Raw genomic sequence first — 26612 nt, 5'->3', positions numbered from 1 at the left:
CTTGTCTGTGGGGGAGGCTTTGGGGTTGTTTTTTTTAGGTGCACAATATTTGGGTGCGGCATGCACATAGGGTGTGAGAGGTAATGAGCCTCTTGTGTCACGGAGTTTCATTCTCTAACACGGCCAGTACAGAAAACAAGTTGGACAGCAGGGAAACCACGCCAAAATTGGCTACCCAAGGGTGCAGAGATCCAGTGGAAGGATGGGAAACTGGCTACCAAAACCAAGGTAGGTTCAATACCATTTTATATTTAATTACCAAACAAGAGGGCTAAGAGAGTGATTTTATTAAAAATAGGAACAAACAATACCTGCAATGAATCAGCCTTAGGGGACCATGCAAGGGACCATGAGGAGCCTCTTGATTAAACAAAGGTAATTTAGCAAGCAAATTAAGATGAACAATATAGTTCTTAGTAAGTCAAAGAGTATTGCCTCAGGATGTTTTTTAAGGAGGTGACTTCATCCAGAGGCTCCCAGCACTGAGAGGCTGCTGAAGCATGGAAGAGTGTTACAGGTGAGGAACACAAGAAGCAGAGAGCGTGTGTCATCTGCTGTGAGTTTCCAGGCAGGAAAACTACACTGAAGAGGTTAACCTTGCCACGTCTTATCTGCTGGCACCGTGTCTCATAAGGACAAGTTTTTGTATACAATGTATAGAAATAGATTAAATGACACAATATATTTAAATGCTGTACGTGGTCCATGTAAGTATACTATTGTTGTGTACAACAGTGAGTAGGAATAGATTGTCTCCTAAGGAGGTGTGAAGACAGAGGAAGATGCAGGCTGGAGTCACCTAGGACAGGTGGGCTGCCTTTGGCACCGTCTGTGCCAGAGATGCTCAGTGCAGGGACCCTGAGCACTGCCAGGCACTGGCCAGGCTGCCCCTCTGCTACAGCCAACAGGCTGCCATCCCCGTGCTTCCCGGAGCAAGGGTTTCCAGCTGGATTCACCACTGTTCAGTACAGCACTCTTTGATGTCACCTGTAGAAAGAGGGGTAAATTGTATTAGAAATTTCCCTGTTACCTGGACATAGCAAAGCACTTAGATATTTCTGAGTTTATTCCATCCAAATAGGACATGCAGGAAAGCTTGGGCTCTTCAAGCAGCACCTTACAAAGCAGAGAAATAAAGTCATGTAGCTGGAAATTTTTGAACAATAGTAACGACACCACCACCCCCAACAAGACTGGCTGGCTTAAGCAGTGACTTCTTTCACGAAGGCGAACAGAAGGAGGTTTGCTTTGGGAAAGAAGCAGCTCGCATGCTATCTTAAAGCAACCTGGGATTCTCAAAGAGAGTGCCTAGCCCCATGTTCCTAAATATTGTAAGTGAGGAGAAGGTGAGAGGCAGATCCCTGCACATGAGCAGGTGAGAGCCAGCACCACAGCTGGAGATGCCGCACAGGGTGTGCAGGGCTGATCCCCCTGGGGCTGGAGGATGCCACCATCATGCTGTAGCTGCATGTGGCTCTTTCACCCGCCAGCCTTGCTGTGTTATGGTATGCAGCCACAGGCATAGGAAAAGACACCTGGAAAAGACAACACCTCTTCAGAGAAGCAGGTGCTGGACGGCTCTCCCACCCAGGCATACAGCCCCTCTGGCTGTTGCTTTGCTGGTAAGTCATGTCACAGCCTTGCTTCTGCTAAATACTGTCGTAGCTCTCTGTCTGTGCCTTTGTACTTCCAAGGGACAGTCATCAGGGCTCTCCGGTAGCACCTCTCCTGGTAGAAACAACCAAAAAACCACTGTGTTGGACAGATGATTTCCTTGAAGGCTAACAGAGAGGAAACCCCCCAGTCTTTCCCATTGTCTTCCCCATTGTCTTCTTAGTAGATCAAAGAAAAAGTCGTGCAACCTCTGAGTACTATATCCTGACTGCTTACTTGGTCTTAAGGAGCACTCAGTTGCCAAAATTAAATGTTGTTCTGTTTGTTTCCAAAGACAGTGCATCCCTCACCTCCCTGCAAGTCTGTGGCCAGAGGTCTAAGGTGTGGCAGCTTTACCTGGCCTTGAGGGAAAGGGCAAAAATCCCCAAAGCAGAAAGCCTTGCTCTCAGAAGCAGTTTGAGTCGAGGCCAACAAAATCCCTGTGGAGCTGGTGGGTTGTCTCCTGGGGCAGCAAGGAGAAGCGATGAGCTTGCGCATCCATTGGATCTCAGCCCCAGGCTCTTAGCTCCCAAGCTTGCAGATCCCCACTGCTTTAAGTGCCCGTGTCACACTCATCAAAGGGACTTCTGCTGCTTTTGAAAACATTCCCAACTGCTCTTCAGGAGCAGGAATCAGGACTACCTCGAGCAAGGTTTTCATAAAGCAGATTTTTCCCGCTAGCTGTTGATGGGGTTGTGAAACCCACATCCCCCATCAGAGGGGAGGGGAGGAAGGTCCACCGCAGTGAAAGGTGCACTGGCACGGTGCTGTGTCACAGCCTGTGCTCATGCAGCTCCACACCCTGCTTTCCTCACTTTCAAAAACTCTGCTGTAACAAACTGGTGCCAGGAGAGTTAACACAGGGAAAGCATCAACTAGCTGCCCTTGCAGGACAGAGAGCAACTGCAACCCATCTCGCTCCATCTCCCATTGATCAGCAGTGCCAGCTCACTGTGAGTTTTCTGTAGCACGTCTCTTCTCAGTCATAGCTGCCTGATTGCTGATAAAGCTGGGTCTTTCTGAAAAACCACAGATCTTGCATAAGTTCAGAGGGATGGAGAAATGAAGAGGTTGGTTGGTGGGGTTTTTTTTCAGAAAGCTGTCATTCCTGTGCAGTGACTCAGCATCCTGGCACAGCTCCAGCTCTGCAGAGGTCCAACTCCAGCTGTGACTGCTCACCAGGCAGCGTGAGAGGCAGAGACTGAGAGTTGGCTAGGAAGGGCTCCTCTGCTCCACGGCACGAGGCAGGCTCACAATAAGGCTAAAGGAAAAGCTCAGGTTACGACATAAAAATTTATATATATCTCATAGCAGCATCAACCTGATCCTGCCTTCCTGAAGGTGCTTTGTACTGCTGTGGAATCAAATCCATAGCAATCACGCTTAGGTTCCCCAAAGCACCCCTGTTTATATTAGACACTAGGCACCTACCCATCTCCAAGAATTCTCCCCAAAATATTTTGTTCTGCATTCACAGAATCATAGAATGGTTAGAGTTGGAAGGGACCTCAAAGATCATCTAGTTCCAACCCCCTGCCGTGGGCAGGGAAACCCTCTGCTACACCAGGTTGCCCAAAGCCTCATCCAACCTGGCCTTGAACGCTTCCAGGGATGGGGCATCTACAACTTCTCTGGGCAACCTGTTCCAGTGCCTCACCACCATCTAAGTGAAAAATTTCTTCCTCATATCTAACTTGAATCTCCCCTCTTTCAGTTTAAATCCATTGCCCCTTGTCCTATCACTACACGCCCTTGTAAAAAGTCCCTCTCCAGCTTTCCTGTAGGACCCCTTTAAGTACTGTAAGGCTGCAATAAGATCACCCCGGAGCCTTCTCTTCTCCAGGCTGAACAGCCCCAACTCTCTCAGCCTGTCTTCATAGGAGAGATGCTCCAGCCCTTGGATCATCTTCGTGGCCCTCCTCTGGACTCGCTCCAGCAGCTCCATGTCCTTCTTGTGTTGAGGACTCCAGAGCTGAACACAATATTCCAGGTGGGGTCTCATGAGAACAGAGCAGAGGGGCAGAATCACCTCCCTTGACCTGCTGGCCGCTCTCCTTTGATGCAGCCCAGGATATGATTTGCTTTTTGGGCTGCAAGTGCACATTGCCGGCTCATGTTGAGCTTCTCATCCACCAGCACTCCTAAATCCTTCTCCTCAGGGCTGCTCTCAATCCATTCTCTGCCCAGCCTGTACTTGTGCATGGGATTGCCTCGACACATGTGCAGGACCTTGCACTTGGCCTTGTTGAACTTCATGAGGTTCTCACCGGCCCACCTCTCCAGCCTGTCAAGGTCCCTCTGGATGGCATCCCTTCCCTCCAGCATGTCCACAGCACCACACAGCTTGGTGTCATCTGCAAACTTGCTGAGGTTGCACTTGATCCCACTGTCCATGTCACCAACAAAGATGTTAAATAGCACTGACCCCAGTACTGACCCCTGAGGAACACCACTCATCTGGCCTCCACTTGAACATTGAACCGTTGACCACAACTCTTTGAGTGCGACCATCCAGCCAATTCCTTATCCACCGAGTGGTCCATCCATCAAAACCATGTCTTTCCAGTTTAGAGACAAGGATGTTGTGTGGGACAGTATCAAATGCTTTGGATAAGTCTAGGTAGATGATGTCCGTTGCTCTCCCCCTATCCATCAATGCTGTAACCTCACCATAGAAGGCCACCAAATTAGTCAGGCAGGATTTGCCCTTAGCGAAGCCATGTTGGCTGTCACCAATCACCTCCTTACTTTCTATGTGCCTTAGCATAGTTGGCAGGAGGATCTGCTCCATGATCTTTCTGGGCACAGAGACTGACTGGCCTGTAGTTCCCTGGGTCGTCTTTTTTTTCCCTTTTTAAAAATGGGGGCTATGTTTCCCCTTTTCCAGTCATTGGGAACTTCACCAGATTGCCATGACATCCCTAGATCTCTTTTTATCACTGACATATCTATAGAAGTTTTTCTTGTAGCCCTTGATGTCCCTGGCCAGATTTAACTCTATCAGGGCTTTAGCTTTCCTAACCTGATCTCTGGTTGCTTGGACAATCTTCCCAGGCTACTTGTCCTTGCTTCCACCCTCTATAGGCCTTCTTTTTGTGTCCGAGTTGGTCCAGGAGCTCCTTGTTCATCCATGCAGGCCTCCTGGTATTCCTACCAGACTTTCTGTTTGTTGGGATGCACTGCTCCTGAGCTTGGAGGAGGTGATCCTTGAATATTAACCAGCTTTCTTGGGCCCCTCTTCCCTTCAGGGCTTCATCCCATTGTACTCTAGCAAGTATATTCACAGCTTATGTTTTTGTAAACCCAAATTCCTAAGGAATGAAACTTATGCAGTCACACCATCCAGCTGTCAGCGTCTCTCCTGAGTAGCTTTAACCTGATTTGGAAAAAATCTATGCTTGATTCTATGAAATCAAAGTAGATGGGTACCTGCAGATGGGGGAGTGTCTACAAGATTTGGGAAAATTGGCAGTGAGGTGGAGGAAACAACCTCAAGTTATGACTCCAGTGAGACTGGTAGGCAAAGTTCTTCAGCTTGAGGTGAATCAGCCCATGTGTACGTGAGGACCAGCTGTGGCTGATGGGGTCCCAGGGAGGAGGACCCAGGGGCAATTGCAGAGGTAGCAGGAACTACAAAATACTAAAGCGATGGGGGGGCTGGGCTTTGTCAAGCAGCCATCCACAGAGCAAGGATGGCACTTTTTTTGCTTGGTTGGATGGTGGGTTTTTTTTGAGGGTTTGGCAGTTCTGTGTCACAGGTGGTAGGTTTAAGGAGCCAGGTATGAACTGTCTGAAGTGTTCAAGGCCAGGTTGGATGAGGTTTTGAGCAACTTGATCTAGTGGAAGGTGTCCCTGCCCATGGCAAGGGGGTTGGAACTAGATGATCTTTAAGGTCCCTTCCAACCCAAACCATTCTATTATTCTATGATTTCTGGAGGTCCAGCTATTTCTGGACAAAGGTCTGGCTATTTCTGGACCAGTAACCTCTGGTTGAGGGAGAGCAAGTTAGATGGAGACAAGAGCTGCAGAGGCTCCTTGCTGAAGTCCTCCTTCCTGAAGGCTGGTGCTGTCACGTCCCACAGAAGATCAGAGGACCATCGTATTTCTGAAAGCAGACAAGGCTGGTATTGCCCCTTACACAGTGGATGTGTGTGTGACCTTACCAGCAACATCCTGCTACCTCTGCCCAGGAAGTCCTCCTCTGGGGACAGAAAGGGCATCCACTGCCTCTTCTCTTGGCACTTTGTCAGGTGGGTCTGAAGTAAAATCAGACTGAAAGCAGCCTTAGTTTCAGATGTGCAGAGGAGATCTAGCATGAACTCCAGCTCTGAATAGCAGGTGGCTTAATATGGCAGCTGCTGGGAGAAAATGTTGCCACTGAGACCTGAAAGATTTCAGACCTCACCATTTATCCATAGAACCCACTGGATTCCTCTCTATTTAATTTCTTAATCCTTTTTTTTTTTTTCTTTCTATATATCCTCAATTTCACCATTTCATATCTCCTATTTGGAGAGCTTACTTTTTAGTTGTGCTTCCATATTTAGCTTGACCACTTCCCGAGTGTGACAGCTTCTGGAGCCTGTACAGTAGCTCATACAGCTGCTCTGCAAACAGCAAAGTCAAACTACAGAAACAAGGAAAATTAATTCTTTGTGTTTCTTCTAACAGTTGAGTCACGTTTCTCCTCTTTTGAGGCTGCTGGCCACAACTATTTCCCAGCATTTTCAATGATAAAGCTGTACTTGTAATTGCCTCCAAAAACACCCAACAAGAGCCAATCCCTCCAAAAACCCTCCAATTCCATGCAGGTTGGGCTCTCCCCTAACTGCAGGGCATCTGCCTGAAAGGACCCAGCATGTCTGTAGTACACATGCACATGCCAAGAAATGCTTTCGCTTCTCAGACCACACCACATATTTTCCCACAGAATTCCACATTGTTGACTAAATAGGAAGAATTTATCTAATGTTTGTGCAGCAGTTTACAGGTCTAACTTACTACAGAAACACATACTATTTATCTTCGGATAGTCCAGGGAAAGAACTATCCAAGCCCATCAATCTGAATCGCTTTTCCTTCCAAGTGAGAGACTAAAAAATCAAAACCCAACAGAATATAAACAAGAAAAAAGGAATAAAGAGATGATCAGAAAATAAAAATACTCATATCAAACTCAAGATAGCTGACGTGAATCACGTGTATTATAAATATACATAATATATACATACATATTTTATTTAAAACATATCTCATAGGACTTCTAGGACCAAATTTTGTGAAGTGTTCACACTGGCATCTCCAACTAAGCCAGAGGAGTTTATGCTTGGTGTCAACAGAAACGCTATATACAATTCAAAGAAAACCAGGTAGGCCACCTGGAATGAGGTAGGATTGGCTTTATCTTTATTCCCAGCTGTAATAAAAGTGATCTAAATTCTCCCACTAAACAGGAAGCCAGGACGTTCACCAATATTTGCAAAAATTTCTGCAACATCAGAGCATATGGAGAAAGAAATTATTTCATGCCAATTGCGGAACTTGGGTAGTGTATGAAATAACTAAGGTCAAAGAGCATGTTTAGCGCGGAAAGTATTGTCGGCAACAAAGAATGGTGATGTTATCTATTTACCTCCAGTCCTGGGAAAGAAAAAGAATATGCAAATATGCAATTAGAGACTGGCTCATAACGCACCTCCACTGGCAAGTTGGGTGCATTTCCCAACTTCATGCAACTTGGCAGCTTTACAGTCCCGTAGTGCGTTTTTGTTACATATGTAAGCCTGACATATAACTATCATTATCACATTGTGAAATTTGTATATTACAGGTGCTTTACAAGCACAAAATTTTAAACTATAAGCGATAGTGCACGTGCTAGCGAGTCTAGCTCTTATTACTAAAAAGCTTGGTAACAGCAACCTGGACGTAATTTAAAAGACCTTAAATTTGCCAAATAATTTCAGTACTTAAACCTGGAAGTATAGTCTTCTGCTTGAAACATTAAAGATTATTGCAACTGCTGGAGATTAGATGTGTCAGGACCTGGCCTGTCCGCTACCCTTGCACTCACCTGCGGGTTTGCAGTTTGTGTTACACAATCACCATGCTTCTCTTCCTTTTGATTTTCACCAAGACACAGCAGTGTATAGGTTGATGTGAATAATTTGGTCCAGCATGGGGCTCATTATCTCCTATCTCTTCCCAATATTTACTGCTCGCTCACCCGTCTGGAGGTATTTAATACAGACAAGCCCAGAAAAGTGGATTGCTCCTCAAAACCACAAACTTTGCTGAGCTACTGCCAAGATGCCCGAGGGGAGAGAGACTGTATTTTACAGCAACAGCTACATGCCATGACACCTGCCGTCAGCTGCCAGCTTGTCCCTGCCATCCCTCCATCTGCAGATCTATGATTTGTACCTGTCCTGCCCTGGAGTAGCCCCTGCTCCTGCAGCTCCCAGGGCAGGGCTCAGTGCCTGTCCGTGGCTGTCTCCCAAGGAGGACAGGGGAAAGGCCGAGAGAGCAGAGAAGCTGCATGAAGTGACTTGTCCGAAAAGCTGGCAGAGAGGGTCCCCATGCAACCGTGGGCACCTGGGGGTTGGCAGTAGGGAGAGAGCACTTACCAGCGACAGCCCTAACATCCACCCTTATTTCCATACCCTAGGTGGAAAGTGCACTTCCCCATCAGAAGAAAAAGATATTCCCACAAGGAAAGTAAGTAAAGATGTTCCTCGAGCACCTCGGAGGTGGGGGTGGCATGGTATGGCACGGCTGGGAGCATGGGGCTGCCCTTCGCCAGCACCCAGCATCGCTGCAGGGGCAGCCAGCAGGCACAGGCATGGCTGTGGGCAGCAGCCACAGTGAGGCATTTCACATCCCATCCAGGGGAAACCTACTTGCACCCAGTGGGGACTACCTGCCCTCTTGCTACTTCCCCACACTGCGTTATTTGGGGTCTATTTGTGTTCTACAAAGAAATTGTTTGTTTCTGGAGTAGGCAGCAGGAGGGGCAGTCATTCCCTCCAGCCTCCTAAACCACAATGCCTCAGCTGCCACCTCACAGCTGACCTCTGTGATGATGAACTCAGCCTTTGTATGTCACAGCAGGGACTCTGGGCTTGCTAGAACCCAAACAACAGTGGGGAAGCACCCATGCCCCTGCTTCATCCCCTGCAAACGAGGTGGAGGACTGCAGGAAGAATGGGGCTGCCAGCACAGCACACCCTGTGTTTGGTCACATGCTGGCCCCCCTTCCCTGTATACAAGCACAGTTTAGGACTTTTTCTAAACATGCATCAGTGTGAGGTATTCTCAGAATAAAATAATTTCTGCATATTTAGCATGCAAAGAGGGAAGACTCACATGGTAGCCAGGATCATGTGTGTTCACGTGAATCATGAGGGCTCGGTTTCGATTCAGACTGCTACCTTTTTTCATCAGTGGGTGAAGCCATTCATGCAGGGATGGTATAAACACTTCTACCACTTTCACAAGTTGCAGTATTCGCCCAGAGAGGAACAGCTTCTTCTTAGTCGTGTACATCAGCAATTTCACGGCAGTGTCAAGGCAGCTCGGTAACGTTTTAAAACACTGCAGGTACTCTAAGATGGCAGCTTTAATGCAATAGTGAGAGACTGACGTCTTTCCTTCGGTCATATTGCAAAACGAGTACGCTTAAAAGCCCCATTATCTTGTGCAAAAGTGAAATCTCAGCTCTGAAATTTTGCAGAAGCAACTGATAGTTCAGCCAACCTCATAACAAAAACCAACTAGGCAGATAAAAATAAAGCTGAGAGAAAGGATGATGCAAACAACTGCCTGTTATTTAGATGCTTATGAGACAGGCAGACGAATTTCCAGAAAAACCCAAGCCCACTGAACCCATGCTTACAAACACCTAGTGGGCAGTTGGGCGTGTGGCACACCAAGTAGTGCCTCTGTGCCCCAGCGCCCAGTCAGAGATGCCCGGCAGAATCCAGGCTGCATGGGCCAGAAAGCTGAAATACAGTCAGAGAGCAAGCAAGCAGGAACAGTCATTTCTAAGAGAGGCATGTAAAACTGATTTCAGTCAAGTTAAAACAAAAACAAAAAAAAAAACCCAAACCAAACACAAAAAAAGGTCAACAAGGTTGCACATCTAGGTTTTGTGAAGGTTGGGGAGCAGTGCTGCATGATGTAAGTGCCTGTTAAACTAGAGAAAAGACAAATCTTGAAAAAATATCAGATTTATTTAATTCTCAGAGATTCAACCCTTTCCCCAGTTAATGTCACACTAGCTCTTGCTTTTACACGTTCTGTAGCTAAGTCTGAGTAAACCCCGTGCTGCAGAAAGTCCTTGTGTCCTGATGTAGTACCAAAGGATGACAATCACTTGTGTTTTCTTTCTCTTTCCCCAGCACAGACCTACAGCCGTCCACCAAGTATCGTCAAGGTAATGACTAAAACTGAATGTTTTTGCTGCTTTCCAGAGCAATTGAGTCCAAAACACCCATGTGTCAGAAAGACAAGGTGTCCATCACATGCCCACAAGAGAGACAAAAGTTCGTATTTGGGGTATTTGCTTGGGATGCAGAAAAAGTTAGTTTAAGCCTATGTATGAAAAAAATGTACGTACATAAACTGTAACAATGACACGCAGCCCCACTCTCGGGCAGCCGGTGGCCAAACAGATTGCAGCACACACTCGTAATTCCAGAGCCTGAGTGTAACACTGCCTCGAAACAAACAATTCACAAGCTTGAACCTTGTGATCATGTCCTAGATGAGTGTGCCTGGGCACTGGGCAATTTATGGCTGCGGGGGTACTTCCACCTCTTCCTCCTCCTTCTCTTCTTCCCTCAGGTTTCTGGTAGCCAGCGTAACCTCTCTTGCCCACAGTTTCATCAAAACTGATGTGTTTCCCCAAAAAGTTTCAGTTTCGGCATGACGTCTTATAAAAAGCACTTTAACTGGACTACTGCCAACCAGCTTTAGTAATAAGAAGTCTTCAGTTGAAAAAAAGAAAGGGACATTTAATACTTGGAGGCTTAGAAGTTTTGGTTGATCTTTCCACGGTAAAAAAATAGTCGATGTCTCAACAAATGGCTAAGTCTCTGTTGGAACAGAATAAGATTTCCCTTTCCAATCACCCACTGACTCTAGAAGGAAGAAAAGGGAAAAAAAAAAACCCAAACACCTCAAACCTTGCCTTGTCAGGTTGAACATCTAGTTTCTTGTAAACCAGAATGGATCAAATGGTTGCACTGCAGGAGAGGACACGCCGGAAAGACTGGCGTGATAAACACATTACCCAGTCCATCTTAATTCCCTTCTTTGGGGTTAGATTCAGGAGTTCTGTCAATGCACCCTGGGGTAATTGAAGAGGTAACTCTGTAACTTGGCGTGTGCCCTGCTCCTCTGCCTAAAATCCTTGTTCTGGAGACAAGGATGGGGAAGCAGCCACTTCTCAACTGATGCACTTCACAGCCTTGTGTACTTGTTTGTCTGTGTTAATGCGCTGGGCTCCAAGAGGCAGCAGCTGAGTACCTGTGGTTTGCAACCTCTGCTTTGAAAATAACTCATTTTAGCAGAGGGTGAGTAAAGATCCCTCTTGAGCCACCAATTACAAACAATAGAAGCCCAGTCTACCACAGAACAAAGCGCTGCCATTTAGCAGACCAACCCATTTGGTTTTGTGTTTTTGTAAAGATGACATCAGTAAAACAAAAGTTGGTGCCCGGCAGATATGTGGGTGTTTAGCAGAAAATTTTGACGAGAGTAGGCAAGATGACAGAAAAGGGTGTGATTAAATGAGCTCATCGTGCGTCCATGTGAGCGTGGGCTGGACTGCAGGGGAAGAGGAGGGGGTGGAACTGTAATGGGGACCTGCCAAGTGGCTGTCTAGTTTTGAGAGTTTTTGGTGTCTCAAGTAAAAACCCCAAGAGCGTGGTTTGAAAACAGTCCTAGGTGGGTTGTTGGTGCAAATAAGAGAGCTATTCCTTCTCAGTATCAAACTTGGCCTGTGAATAATGAAGGACTCAAACAAAAGCTGAAGAGTCTTCATGCTCGCTCTTTCTGCACCATCAGAAGGTGGGACAAATCACACCACCTCTGTGCTCATAAGAAAAGGTTGATGATAACAGCCTTTCAAAACCTGTAGACTAGAAGAGTTCTGAAAAACATGGCTGTGAATAAGGCTTGGGTAGATATGTTGGAAGGGGCAAGAGGCAATCCAGACTACACTTAGTTGATTTGGAGGCAGTCACTCACAAAAATAAACAGCCTACCTGTTCTTATTTCGCAGGCACATTAGGACAAAATGCTGCTGCCTTCACAGTTCTTTTCAATAGTGACTAGGGGAGGAGAGAGTTCTGCCTCTGCAGATGGGTAGGGAATTCCTTAAGCAAGTCCACTCTTATTGCTCTACTCCTTAAAACTTCTGGAATTTCTAAATCTCAAAATTTTACAAAGCCTCATCTCAAAACTCAGAAATTATTTTCAGTGAAGTGCCCTCGAGGTCAGGAGATCTGTCACGTCAAGCAGAATCCAAATAGACAAAATGATTTATCTAAGCTGGGAAAATCCAAGACAGGTTCTGGAGGAATTATGTTCTAATGACTGTTTCTTCCTTCTAAGTTTGAAAAATAGAAGTGAACCCTTTGGGTTTATTAACCCACGGAGCAGAGATCTCTATTCCACTAAATGAATGTGAAAAGTAGCTACAAATGTTAGCGTGAAGTCAGCAACATCCACTTAAAATACAGCTACTACTGCAGACAATAGAAGATACCACTCTAAAGCCCATACTTACTGGCTTTATTACCCAGTGGGTTCAGATCACGAGCATCAGGGCAAACAAATTTTTAACTTCTATCTCCGAGTACTTAATCAGTTCACATCATCCCTTTAGATTTATTGAGTCACCCTGATAGCTATTTAGATGCACAGCCACCCACAACCTGTTAGCAAACACCTTCAAGAGGCAAAAGGAGGGACAAGTCTAAACAGAGTTGGGAAGGCATTACGCACACAATCTTACCTCCTCCTTAGTTGGTGGCTCTTCCTTCTCTTCCCTCCATTTTCAAGGAGAACATTAGGCGAGGGCTGCCGGGGAGGGGGTGAGCCATCGCTGCATCTCCCATGGGGCCAGTGCCCCTTCCAGGACAGTGTGTCTTCTGCACAGACACATACACAGACACACCTGGGGTCTTAGTCAACCCCCACACCCTACGGTCTCTCTGACAGCTGGCTGTGACACCCTTGGCCCTCCCTTTATCCCCTTATTTCCCTATGCTTCTGACTCTGCAAATCACCCTGATCCCTCCTCCCCCTTCAGTTCCTCCCATAAACATCCCATATTAAGTCTTGTGCAATCCCCAAATGCCCTCCCCTCACATGCATCAATAATATGTCCCATACCTTTAGTAACTCCCCTCCATCCCCGCCTGCTCCCTTTCACTCGTTAGGTGGGTGTCACCCTGGGCTCACCGGGATTATAGCTCTCCAAGGACAGCCCTGGGGGGAGCCGGGCCAGGGGATGGTTGGGCTCCCTCCCTGTCACTGTGCCGCCGTGCTCCCTCGTGTGTTCGGTGGTGAGCTTTTTATCATGTAACCCACCACTAAGCAGTGCCAACCTCAGAACAAGTGTTGGACCTTCACTCTCCATCTGCACCAGGCGTGCACATTTTGTTGGGTGCTTGTGGTTTCCAGCCACAGCCTGTACAGCGGGTCCAGAAACCATTCTTGGTACTATGTACTTTGGTCAACACCACTGCACGAGCGAGCACAGAGTCTAGACCAGATCTGCTCACATTGCAGACTCCTTCAGGATGTAATGGTGAAGCTTCTCTCTCTTCTCCTCACTCTCAGGAACATTTTGACGAGAAAGATTCTATGCATTACAGCGAACTGTGGTACTCTACTGTCAGCCATGAAGTAAAACATGAAGCCTCTGTGACTAACACCAACGATCAGGCAGAATATGCAATTGTCAAGGTGCCCAAGAGGAGGGAAAATATCGTCAGTATTGAAGAGCACAGTGAATACGATAATGTCCTCTTCACTTAGAAGGGGACACTTTCTGCTCCCAAGTCAGTCTTTTACTTGAAGATTTAAGCCAGCAGTATGCAGCCTTCCTAACCATCCTACTTCTGCTGTCAGGTCTTCAAATAAACATCTCTCTCATTACCAGGTGTATTCATTAGGACTCATCTGCCAGTCGTTTCCAATGAGACAAATCTGTCCATGAAAAGATGATCAGAGAAAGAGACATGGACAGGGTACAGGACTTGACAGTTAAAGCAAGAGGAATCAGTAGCAACTGCCATTGTAAGATAATGTTTCTCTACAGAAAATTAGGTGCTTCATTACTAGAAGCAACAGAGGCTGCACATATTTCTGGACTTTTACAGTACTTTTTTTTTAAAAAAGGAGTCTTATAGGACTACTAGTTGAACCCCCCAAAAATACAATAATAATATCTTTTGTTCCTCTGGCCTGCTAAATATGCACCAGTATAAATACCATGATACAATGTACAATTTGGATAAATAACTCATTTCTCAAATTGCCCCCCTACCCCCTTTCAATGCAGTAGTACTTGTCTTAGAGTGAAGTCTTATCAAATTCGGAATTCAATTTAAAAAAGCAACAAGCTGCATGCAAAGCAAAAATTTCAGCCACTTCAAACCACTGCCACTTAGAAGACCATGAAACCTATGAAGACCCCGACGCTGTGCAGGCAGTAACTGCACATCTCTCCGTAGAAGATTCCCAGGTGTTGCCTTAGTGACACAGCTCTTCCAGCTCACTCCTACTGGAGCCTCAGAATTTGGCTCTCTGCAATGCCAGAATATAGCACCAGAGCCCATCACCCCTCTGCAAGCAGCGTTGGCAGACATGTTCATAGGAATGAAACCTATTCAGCTGTTCACCAGAGCGCATAAAGTGATTATGTGCCTGCGTTCCTGCTTAAGCATGTTTTTTTTTCTCCCTCCATTTTTGTATTAAAACAGCTTGAAAGAAAACGTTGAACACCTTTCCCTGATTTTAAATCTTCCTTTGTATGTGATCACTGGCTACAGCCCTGGCTTTACAGCATGGTGCCTTCATGCATCCCACTGGCACTTTGGATACTGGGGGTGGTCCCATGGGTGAAGGATTGCATGCAGCAGTGGACAGACAGACTGCCAGGACAGTGCAGGCAGCCCTGTCCAGGTACTGCTGCTGTGACAGGCAGCTGAATCTGCCCCAGATTTGTACTAGTTGCTGTGTCTACACAGACGATTGCCTGCTATGGGATTTTAAAGGGCTGGTTGTGCAGTCCACAAGCTGAATTACCAGAACCATCTTTTCACTTCCTTTTTAACTGTGGCTCAGTTGCCTCAGTCATCTGTGTATTATCCACACTCCTTCTATTAAAATTAACATTAAGCATTCACAAAATATCTACCATAATGACATAATGTGTTTTCACACTAAATTGTCCCTAATGGATGAGGTCATTACTAATTCATCTGGATTTTTTTTTTTTTTTACATGAGTAATTTACCTCAAAGAGATAAAAGCAGATACAACTTTTTGTGGGTTTTTCTGACTTTTCCTTCAGTTAGAGTTCAAAGCATGACTAGATGTAGACTGTAAAGTAGGACATTTCCTGTTGAATATCACACCTTGCTACAACTCCACCTTATTCTTTCTTGTGAGTTGCTGGGATAAAGGTACTGAGGCAAAGGAGGATGGCTGGAAGAAACAGAATGCTTGGCACCTTCTTTTTTTCTGTCAACTCTTAGTTCACATGGAGTTAATCACCATAAAGAAGTGTAATCATTATATTATTTTTCGGCTCTTAGATTCAAGACTAAGAATTATTCAAGGGCAGATTCAATTGTCTTAGTAAGAGTAACAAGATCAAGCAGCACGTCAAAGGCAAACCGTTTCCTTGCTGCTGGTGTTTTCATAGCCTGCTGCTTTTGTGACAAGCCATACAAACCATGAATTTTATCCTTCTCCAATGTAAGAATCAGAAGGAGTATCTCTCCTAGTTGTATGCTGCATGGAATATTGCATCAAGAGAAATTATGGTTCTTACAGCCATCCCTACATCTTACAAATCAAGATGGAGTCAGAAATAGCCACAAATATGAGAGCTGTGTGAAGTACTAATTTGGTCTAGGCTGTTTCCCAAGCTCAGTTAAAACTCAAGTGACAACAAATATGGGTTTGAGTGTACAGTTGCGTCAGACAGACACTTCATACAGCTCCCAGCATTTAGGATTCCAATGGTTATTTTCCAAGTCAAACAGCTGAAAGACTGAAACTGCTGAAGAATGAAAACAATCATTTTAAGGGTAAAAATAAATAGTTTAATGCACAGTAAAATTGTCTGATTACTTCTTAAATAAACTAGTAATGTTAAAAAAAGAAAATCAATTTCCTATATTTCTAACAATACAAAAGGTTTCTTAAAATAAATTTGTCTATCCAACAGTAATAACATTTATACTGGCTATAAACAAATGACAGGAAGCTATATTTCACTAACATGGTAGTGAATCCATCGCATTCCACCTAAAGTTAATGCTTAATTTTTAATTTCCACGTTATAGTCAATTACTGGCTATAACTCTCATGCCACACTGGCCTACATGGTCTGCTTCAGCGCCTTCCTCTTGGCACTGGTCCATCTCATCTGACCTCTTGTCAACCAGAACAACTATTTGCTGCCTTACTAAGGCAAATACTTTGCATCTGTTCATTTTTATCCCCACTGCAGGGGCAGGAAGTATAATTAGGGTATAGACTAGTTTCTCTTTAAATTTAAAAACATGGGTCAAATAACTGTCTTTTTACAAGTCCCAGTAGCTAAAGACTAAAGCACACAGCTGATTTGACCCTTTCAAGATTCGTTACATTCAGATGCATTAGTGAACACGAAATACTTCTTCCCAGTGTTTCTTCCTTCTTCATTTCTATTTCACATACAGAAGAGAAAAATAGAGCAGATACCACCTCATCCAGGAAGACTGTAGGATGAACAAAGGAATTATGAGAGCTCAAGCTCACTTAAGATGTTAGTGCAAAGGTCTTACATGTAATTAAATAAAACAGAAAGGATATTTATTTTTTCTGGCTCCTTTGAGAGGAAAGCACAACAGGGAAACATGGCACATGAAGTTGTCAGGGGGAAAGTAAGACTTGAGCATGGGTGGAAGTGAGCATTAAAATTGAAGCTGTGCAGATAATTTTGCCTAAGTCAAGAGCAGAATAAAGGAGCCATGTGCAAGACTGCTTTTAAAGCTCATGCAGAGAATCCAGATTTAATCTTAAGGCATGAAAACGCAGAGATTTCAAAGTCAACAGAGCATGTGTAAGGCAAGATATATAATTTTCACAAGCGAAATGGGTTATTGATCTATCAAGACAATAATAGAGAAGGAGGTAGTGATGTTCTAGGAATACAACACTGTTATAAATATACCGCATTTTCCATTTACAACATTACATCATAGACAGTATTTACATCTGTAGATGTGCGACATTTTTAGAAGTGTTTCTACTGAATGAATAGCTCCCTACTCAGGGATTACTAATAGATAGGAGAAGTCCATCTCTTCTAGGCAGTGAAGATGAGGAGTCTTTCCACCATTACTCTGAAAGTTAAAACAGGACATTATTAACATTAAAATGAAACTTTAGTCAGATATTTCAGTATATTCTTTCCTATTCCTTTTGCATTGTGTTTTCTATGAGTTTCTATGAATCTTGTAAATATATAAGGAGCAAAATGATATTGAGAATTAGAACTCATGACTTTTTGCTCTCTGGTGCCTTGGTAGGAGTTCCAAGAAAAATCAATGAGTTAAGCACTAATATTACTTATATTCACTGTATGGTGATGTGTTAGCCCAGGATTATTCTGAAAGCATGTAGGTATGGCTCAGTAAGTTGGAGGTGGAGGAAAGCAGCTCCATGCATTGTTTTCAGTAAAATATAAAAGTTCATAGAACTTTTACACAGACATTTCAATCAGGACAAATCTAAATGCATTAGAATCACCCTAGTCACTGGTAGTCATTGGAATCACTACCTAGAAAACCTGGAAGAATGAACATTTAGTTTCTTTAAAAGATATCTCTCTGTATAATTATTTGTCCCCCAAAAATTCTGAAAATACAAAAATCAGGAGACTTTTTAATCCATGACTGTGGAAATAAAAATAAATAAGAAGTTAAGTCCCAAACTACTTAACCTGTTTCATGTGAGTTGAAATTTGGCTTATAAGCGTTTAAATATAAATATATAATGAGGAGAAACAACTTCGATTATCCAGCTCCCCATTATGGTACCCACACATATGAGGAGATTTTCTTTGTATGCATGAAATGCAAGAGGAGATCTCAAAACCTTGGTTGCCATTAGCAGCTAACCAATCTCATCACTACTCCTTTTCTAATCAAAGGATCAAATAGTGAATCCTAGGCTATAAACTAAGTTTAGCAAGACTTTTTTGACAACTGACTGTTTTACTATTTTCTTAATACTGTTGTGCAAAATATATTTCCTAACAAATTTCAACATCTTTCCAGAAAGATTTCCCTTCTTTCAAGTAAATACTTTAGCTTTTCGCAAAGAAACAGTCCCTCTAAGGTACGGCACTTACATGTTAATGTAACAGAAGTTGGGTCAAGCTTTAACCTGTTACATTCAGATGTTCCAGGATTAAAAGCATCATCTTCATCATAAATATTTTGACGTAATACGTTCATTATAAAATCTGGGTTCATTGTGTTTTCCATAAACCCCTCTGTTGGTGGCGGTACAGAAAACTCTAGCTGATAAAATACAGTGGAGCTTTCGTTACTGAAAAACAAACAAAGTTAAGTATGAATGCTTTCAAGTCACCACTGGATCTTTGCTTTTCTGAGAATACTTTTTCATGCCAATGTTGGAGTGGATTTTTTTTTTTCAAAACTTGTTCTGAAGAAAAGTATTATAAAAGAAAACTGTCATCAAAGATCCCAGTTTCCTCCTTCCTCCCTTCTCAGAATAGCTCTTGACATTAACAGAAACTGGGCACATACCTGAAGCCAACCTGAGACGTATTTTCAAATGCACAAAAAGCAAGTGGACACGTGTCCTAAAGGGGTGAGGTTTTCAGCACTTATACCTAATAAGTACATAATGATATTGCAACACTTCTGCTCTTATCTCGTGCATAGGTTAGCTGAGAACTTGCAGAAAGATTTACTCTCCTGCTAGCAGTACCTGGTGTAACCTAGCTGTGCTCCTACGCCAGCCCTGGTGTGAATTATGTAAATTATTGAACTGGAGTCCATCTCTGGAGGTTTCATTGTTTGTGGTCTACCAAATCCCCTCTCCAACTTGACAGTTACATTTTGTACATCCAAGACTTAAGACATCAAAAAAGAGATTGAATGGGGGAAGACAAAAAGAGAAAGAGAGCGAGACAGAACAGTCAGTCAATACGCATGCAGAACTACATCTTTGTATTTGGTATCTAAATTAAAATTTTTACCCATAAGGCTCACTCGTTGAACTGAGCCAGCATGCCTGAGGCTGGCAGTGAAGGGGGTCACATTCCCCAGCGTGCCCTCAGGACTGCCCCTCGCCCCAGCCCAAGGCAGGTCTTACTCTGTCCTTGCTGTCTCAAGGGCCTCGGGCTTTTGAAAAATCTACTTCCCATGATTTTCTTGTGTCTTTCTAATCCTTTTTGTAACAGTGCTTTTTCAGAAGTCCTTGGCAAGCTCTCTGACTGCCTCCTTTGCCTCTCTGCTATATCTCCATGGCAGGACCATGCTGCAGCTGATCCTTCTAGCCCCACTTTTCCCTCTGCTGCTGAGCTACCCTCCTGGTGTAAGCCTGTGGTATATCCATAGATTAAAGCTTTACAGTTTCAAACACAGTGAACTCCTTAGCCTTCCTCCAGTGCCAGTTTCTGCCAAGAGTAAGATCCTCCTTGTGTTCCAGCCTGAAGCTTGCTGCTGCCTCTGCAAGGCCAGCCTGGATGTTTTTCCCCTTCTTCCCACCACTGATACCCCTCTGGCTCCACCAGCCTTCGGTGGCTGAGTTTCTCCTTCACGTGTAAGCATCTCCCACCAGGCTAATCTATCCTCTGCTCTGCCTCTGCCTCCTGCTCCACCAGTCTCTCCAACATGCTGCTGCTTTGAGATTACTTCTGTAGTCCAAAATAAAGCAGGGGGAAAAGGTGATCCAAACAAGCCAGCAATGCAGTGTTACTATTTTGGCTTTCATGACTTGAATGTCCCTATTGCTTTAGCTCTTTTGGGAACAAAATAGTTCTCCCTTCCCCATGAACTCTGTTTTACTTATTTTAAGCTATTTAAGCTGTGACAATCTCAAGTGGTTCCAGAAGCTCATTTTCCTTTTAATAAATGTCCTTTAATACGTTTATTAAGGGCTTCACTTGGAACCAAAGACAACAGAGATGATATTTAACAGCAACAAAACATTACTACCGCTATGTATTATTAGCAGCATTTTCCATTTACATCAGAGAATCCTTCAACCAGTTTTTGCTGCTCATTTTGGTAACTTTCCCTCAAATATCCTATATTTCACAAATGAAACTGTTGTGCATATTTGCATAGGCATATGTATGTCTCATCAAAAGCTTGCAAATTTCAGATAATTGATGACAGAAATTGCTTACCTGGAATAAACCACCTGAGCTGACCTAAAGTAGCGTCCTAGAGCTGGAGATGAACTGTAGACATCTGTTAACTTGGAGAGAAAAAAAATAAATCTTCCATTCACTCACTCTTTTCCCCATAAAAGAGGTATAGCGAATCATTCTTACAAGGCGTTTTAAGGGGCATAAACACAGGTGCTGAAGGTCAAATGTCAGCAAATATCTGCCCTGGAAAAGGTACACAATCCCTTTAATCTTGACAGACAAGTTAATATGTGTATTTGAGTGAATACTAACACAATGGTGGCATTCAGGGTGAACTAAAAGTGTGTGCTCGTGCTTCCATGGGCGATTTATGTTGTTTGGTGTAGGTTTTTATTAGTACCAAAAAGCCCTTCTACTCTTACTTGATAGAGGAAAGGGTGTCTCTATTGAGACTCCCTTTAGCTCACAAGAGAGACTCACAAGAGACTTCCTTAGCTCACAAGAAGTCTAAATCAGCACTGCCGTGCCTGCTGAGCTTATTTCAGCCGTAACTCAGAGCTGTGATGGCTCAACATGCTATAAACCCAGGCTGTTATCGTGTGCTTACAGGAGAATGCAACACACAGGATTTTTAGCTGGCATTGAGCTTAGATGACCTTCACAGGCCCCTTCTAATCTACATTATTTAGTGATTCTATGAACAAAGTGAAGACTATGTCCCAACAAATACTCAAATTTAGGGAAAAAAAAAAGTATTTTTTCTTTTATTCTGTTTTTGTTTTTAAAATCAACATAAACAGCTTATGTGGTTAAAAGCAGACAATTTCCTTTTCTAGATCAGGACTTAAAATTATACTAGAAAAAGTACAACTCAGAATTTTTTGGAGTTCCAAATGACTGAGTTGCTACCCAGAGAAACAGAAACTTCTTAAAAGGGAAAACATTGAATCTATGTTATAGGAAGAATCAGCTTAGCTAAGAATCATGTCAACACATACCCTCTTAGTAATGTCTTCAAAGAAAAGGTGTGGGAGACCACACATTAACTGCAAAGTGCCCGAAAAATTGCGATAATTTCCACTATGTAGTAGTGCATCAGGATCCCAATAGTCATCCTCATCTGTGTAAACATCTAAAATTCAAAAAGAGATAGAACGGGGAGGAAAAAGTTCCAGTTAGCACAAGTGTGGAAAAAAACCTTCTCAGCTTTCTTCAGGGTAGCTTTCTCACAAATTTCCTAGGTAATGATTGTCTGGGAATAACAGAAAGAAAGTGCAAGTCACCTGAAGAAAAGTGACAGCACATTGAGGTGAATCACCCACCCCATTAGCAAATGTCAGCTGCTTTGGAAGACTGAAAGGCGCTGACACCACGGGAGAGGATGTAAGTGATCAATTGCACTTGTTGCAATGTTGCAAGCATCATTTCCATCCTCGCCCCTGATTGTTCTAGTAACATTTTCTCACTTAGCTACAGCCTGGAATTCCCATCTGATTGGGATACAGGTTGCTTACTGCCTGCTAAAATAAAAGTGTTCACATCCACTACTCGACACACCACCAATCTGCAGTCAACATCCCAGTCCCTTCAGCTGTTCACAGGGGGAGTTTAAAGGATGCTACTGTTCAGTTTGTGCTATATTATATACCGTATGTTTTTATTAGAGGAAGAATCAAGAGTGAGATACTTACTGGAATAAAGAATAAGGCTGATGAGAATGACCAGGAAGAATACTAGAAAAATTGTAGTTATAGCCATCCACAGTCTACATTTCCAGAAGACTACATTCCCACATGACTTCCAGTGACCTCTCTCCTAGTTATGAAAGGAAGGGGCATATTGATTAATGAAATAAGGTGGGAACAAATATTTAAGCAGGTCTCTACTGTAACATTTAGAAACAAAACATCGTTAAGCCATGCCATACTCCAGGTGTTCCCACCCTTAAGTACTGCTGCAGGCGGGAATGTAGATCTGCAGAAGGCAAAGGACATTCACAGGCAGGCTATTACTTGAAAGAGAGACGTACCATTCCCCTTTTGCGAAGAATTCCCAACTCCTGAATTGCCCATTAAGCTGAGGTGCTACAAAGGTGCCTTCATGGCTTCTGAATTTTTTTTTTGAACTACATCGATTTCATTTGTATATTCTGCAAGTTGTCTTTTCAATGTTTGTCACCCAAAAAGATGTCTGTACAGGGATTTCCAGAATCATTCACCTCTGTGATGTTGGTGATATCAGTCTGCATAGCTTCTAGATGCGAGCACCTAAGACTTCTTTTCATGAAACATTAATGCATTAAAGAACACTGTACAAAATTTGAGACTTTTACAGTCAGTTTTTTTTTTTCCAGAAGATTGGAAACTTGAAGACTATTGAGTATATTTAACAGAAAGCTTATTATAAATCTCACGTGTTCTACGAGATCACAAGGAAACTCTCTTCAAACTAATTGTGCATGCACGTACTTTCATATAGCAAAGAAAAGACAATATCTGCCTTTCCTTTAATTTTTATAAGATTTAAGACCGCAATAGAAATTAGTCTTTTAATGAATTACCCTAGCAGTACTAATATTTTTTTTTTTAAGAAGCTTAGGTGCCTCAGTAAAACAAATAAAAAAACTCCAACTGCTTTGTTCCTCAGCCAGAAGACTGGAGGAAAGGCATGAATTCATAAGTAGGCCATGGTGCCTTTTTAATTCCTCCCCCTCATCATCCACCATAAACTCAGTGGTAAACTCCACGTCCTTTTTGACATTAGTACCAGGCAAGGAAAAGCACATGGTGTAGGTTGTCTGGGCCACACACGTGCAGTTTGGCAGGAACCAGCTGCTAGCTGGAGGCACTAACCCAGGTTACCTTCCTTGACTTTTTGAACTTTCTAAGAACCCAAAGTGATAGAAAGCCTTTCACTGAATTTGACTGACATTCATCAATTGGCTCAAAGCTTCTTTGGAGGTGGCAGATGAATAGGGAGAGAAAACAGATACCCACAGAAAGATCTTACAGGAGTCATTTCTCCAGGAGTGGGGGCAGAGAAAGGGAAAGAGCTCTCTGCAGACACCCCTGCATGCAGAACTTCGCTTTGGTGGAGAACGGGGACAAAGGATGAATATGGCTTCACTTACAGCATGCCTTCTGGCGTGATCATGTTTACATACATATTTTTTATTTGATTTTTAAAATATATAAGAAGAATGGAGATTCAATTTAATACTTGATGCTATCATATCGTTTTGTATCTGAAAAAAGAAAAAAAGCCAGTACCTACTACCCAGAGTACAACTATGAAATCAGACGTCGTAATATCAGTTGAGACAGACAGTTACCAAGCCCAGGTTTCAGTTGAGCCACTTATTTAGACCGTCACAAAAGTGTAATTCTTAATCACGCGTAGCAAACTGGCTTATTCTCAAGCGGATATTCAGCTCCCCAACTATCCCCTACCAGTGGGGCCAACACCCTCTGGACATTGACCATATACATTGCAAGACTGGCGGGAGGGAACAGCAGCAGAGAAAAATCTCTCCCCAGTGGGAAGGGCAGCTCTTCTGACCAACCTGCCGCCAGAGCAGGAAGCGGAGCGCAATAGATTTCCAGCGGTGCCTACAGAACAGGAAGCCAACTGCCAGAATCAGCAGAAACAAAGCCTAAATGAAAACTCAGTTTTGGGAAGGGGAAGGTTAAACAGAAAGTTAAGGGTAAAGTCTCTTAAGACAGCTGAGCGGATCTGACCCACCCCTGCCTCTCCGCCACCCTCTCCTGTTCCTCTTTACACCTCCCTAGAATTTGCCTGACCCTGCAGCAAGCTGTTTCAGCTTACCAGACTGGAGGAAAAGTAACTGGCCCCTCCTATAGTAGAGTAAATGGGCTTTTTGCCTAGCTGCTGGAACGGATCAGCCCATGGAGATCATCAGTGGGGCTCACACAGGGAAGCAGTCGCTGTTTCTGGGCCAGGAGCGGGAAGGGAGGGGTGGCGTGACTAACACAGATGACCTCTCAGGAGGGTTCAGCCAACCCTACAGAAAAATGGGAAACTTCTTAGCTCTGCCACAGATATTCCCTCTTCTTTTGAGTAAGTAATGAAAACCATCGTACGACAGTCACCTGTGAGTATGTGTTGCTTCTCTGCCAGCACCAGTGTGTTCCACAGCTTTAAGCTAAATGCTGGGAGCTACCTCTCTCAGGAATCACACGCTGGTCTTAACTGAGGCTTTGGGGCACTCTATTCATACAAATCCATAATTGTTAGCAACTGCAAGCTACTCAAAGATAAAAAGAGAGAGAATCCAGTATGGTCTGTTGCAGGACATCCTATTCTTGTTTTGGCAACATTATTTTATAATTAACTTGTTGTGATAGAATGCCTGTTTATCATACGGGTTTCAACTTTTATCCCCTCTGATTTTGAGCCAAATCCCATTGACAGCACATGAAAAGAGAAAGTAAAACTCAGAGTACCAATTAAAACTTCATTTCCTAAGTTAAAGTACACAAACAGCCAAGCACCAAAAAAAATTGAAAAGCTTAAAATCCCACTCTAATTTTAGAATACTCCATTGAGAAGAAGAAAAGAAATATATATAGTGGGTTTTCATACTTTGCTTTTGAGTGAATAACCCTTCCCTCTCCCTCAAATGACAAATTAAATCTCTCTTAGAAGATGTTCCTGCAAAGTGTCATTTCTCTTGCTGTGTGGTATTTTCCCCAAACAGCAAGCATCAAAAGAGCAAATGAAATTCCTACCTTTCTTCTTTGAGCATTTAGAGGCTTGTCATGATCAGCCTCACTTTCCTCCACATTATCTTCTTGTAATTCAATAATCTCCTGCTTCTGACCAGAGCTTTGCCTTTTCATAGCTTCTGTCTCCGCACGAGGACCTCTGTCTCTGAAGCAAGCACGGAGGCAACTCATTTCCTTCTGGTTTCTGCAGTGTCTGTGGTCAGTAGCAGTTCTGGTATGAGGCTGGAGACAGCAACAGTGAGAGTTGGGATAGTCTTCCTGGGAGTGATCTCAAAACTCTGACAAACGAGGGGAATTCCTTGAAAGGACAAATAGTGTTGTCTACATTGGCTACGGAGAAACGGGAGGCGGAGGAAGTATCGATTTGCCTCGTTGCCAGAACTACAGCCCTCAGCTGTGCAATACTAGGTTTTCCAGTTTGTCTACCTTACTGTACCAGCCCTCGACAAGCACAAGCAGGTGACTAAACCTTCAGCAACGTTGTCATTGCTGAGGTAGTTCTGAAAGGAACCAGATTGCTTTCCCTGCTGTGGTCAGCTGAAACAGTAAAATACTATCGCTGCTATCTGTGCAGATAGACAAATGGATGTGGTTCTGAACAGCAGAAACTGAGTAAAGGATCACATAGCTTGTGGTTTGGTTAGACTCTGAAGGGAACTTACAATATCCATCAACAGTTCTAATTTTAGTCTCCCCATATAAAGAAATGAACACTACTGACCTTTGTGCCTTGAATCGTTCTCTCTCTAGCTGGTATGTAGCCTAAAAATCATGTTTGGTGCTGAAGAACCATTTATATCTGTTCACATATTGTACAACCTCAACCTGAGAAGCTGCTTCCATGTAAAAAAACAGAGGGATAAATCTGAAGAGAGGAGGAAGGTGGTCTTTAATTTCAGCCTGTGCTCTACAGGGCATGATTTTATGAAGCGAATCATGGTGTGAGTTGAGATCTGGTCTGCACTAGCTTCCCACATGAACACTCCCCTGTGCTATTTAGAGTCACTCATAACAACTTACTGCAGCCAGGGGCCAGTTCCTCCTCCACTCCCCCAGTATCCTTCCCTCATCCTGCCTCCTCTCATTTCTCCTGTTCTGACTCCATCCTCGTGTTTCTCCTTCCTCCCCACAGAGCACCTCTCTCCCTCTCTGAATTAAAGGATTGGGCAGGCAGCCAGTAGCTGCACTCTTTCTCCCTGTCTTGTCCCAGCACAGAGAGGATCAGGCATTTAAGAGGAAAACAAAAAACTCTTTCTCCAACTCCCTCCATTGCTGACTGCACATCTACTCACAGCACTGCTCCTTCTTTTCCTGCCAAATGCTGAGGATGCTTTTCCTCCCCCCTGATTTTCCCATTGTGCAACTCATCTGGCTACTGATGCCTGGAGCATTCCTGGGGGTTCAGATTCCTGATGTCATGTCACAGCCACCAAGGCAAAGGCACTCCATCGAACTGAGCACGCGGCTTGGTTTCATTCAGCAAATAAGAAGAAATACAAATTGCATACCCCACCTTTTGGTTCTGGAGAATCCTTAAAAATCTGGAGGACCAAGGATGAAGCTGAGCAGTCATCAAG

The 26612-nt window shown here is 43.7% G+C and overlaps 2 protein-coding genes across 3 annotated transcripts; one reads left to right on the top strand and one right to left on the bottom strand.

Moving 5' to 3' along the window:
• Positions 1–15388, top strand: LOC147529368 (uncharacterized). 2 transcript variants are annotated; one of them, XM_086617345.1, is made up of 5 exons: positions 1–228; positions 473–517; positions 8321–8370; positions 10053–10087; positions 13504–15388. In XM_086617345.1, exons 2-5 carry the CDS (start codon positions 501–503, stop codon positions 13699–13701), a joined length of 300 nt encoding a protein of 99 aa, XP_086473471.1. In that variant the 5' UTR covers positions 1–228; positions 473–500; the 3' UTR covers positions 13702–15388. The 2 variants fall into 2 exon arrangements, with proteins under 2 accessions (XP_086473471.1, XP_086473463.1); XM_086617337.1 differs by lacking the exon at positions 473–517.
• Positions 15389–17156: 1768 nt separating this feature from the next.
• On the bottom strand, positions 17157–25229 carry C1H3orf52 (chromosome 1 C3orf52 homolog). Its single transcript, XM_009987657.2, has 6 exons — positions 25039–25229; positions 21982–22105; positions 21289–21422; positions 20327–20397; positions 18296–18495; positions 17157–17285 (listed from the first exon to the last, which is right to left on the bottom strand). Coding segments are annotated over exons 1-6 (699 nt in total). The 5' UTR covers positions 25207–25229; the 3' UTR covers positions 17157–17283.
• Between the last annotated feature and the right edge of the window lie 1383 nt (positions 25230–26612).

The sequence above is a fragment of the Tauraco erythrolophus genome, chromosome 1 (genome assembly GCF_009769465.1).
Source record: "Tauraco erythrolophus isolate bTauEry1 chromosome 1, bTauEry1.pri, whole genome shotgun sequence".
Lineage (NCBI taxonomy): Eukaryota > Metazoa > Chordata > Aves > Musophagiformes > Musophagidae > Tauraco > Tauraco erythrolophus.
Note: the sequence above shows the minus strand (reverse complement) of the source record. Positions and strands in the feature narration are given on the sequence as shown.

What these genes read in the sequence shown, in the direction of transcription:
- LOC147529368 (XM_086617337.1), top strand. Translation starts at nt 203, where the DNA reads ATGGGAAACTGGCTACCAAAACCAAG. An exon ending in AACTGGCTACCAAAACCAAG is followed by an intron (nt 229 to 8,320) that starts GTAGGTTCAATA and finishes TCCATACCCTAG; the next exon opens with GTGGAAAGTGCACTTCCCCA. An exon ending in GTCCACCAAGTATCGTCAAG is followed by an intron (nt 10,088 to 13,503) that starts GTAATGACTAAA and finishes CCTCACTCTCAG; the next exon opens with GAACATTTTGACGAGAAAGA.
- C1H3orf52 (XM_009987657.2), bottom strand. Translation starts at nt 25,206, where the DNA reads ATGAGTTGCCTCCGTGCTTGCTTCAGAGACAGAGGTCCTCGTGCGGAG. An exon ending in TAAATGCTCAAAGAAGAAAG is followed by an intron (nt 22,106 to 25,038) that starts GTAGGAATTTCA and finishes TTTCATAACTAG; the next exon opens with GAGAGAGGTCACTGGAAGTC. An exon ending in TTGAAGACATTACTAAGAGG is followed by an intron (nt 20,398 to 21,288) that starts GTATGTGTTGAC and finishes TTTCTCTCCAAG; the next exon opens with TTAACAGATGTCTACAGTTC.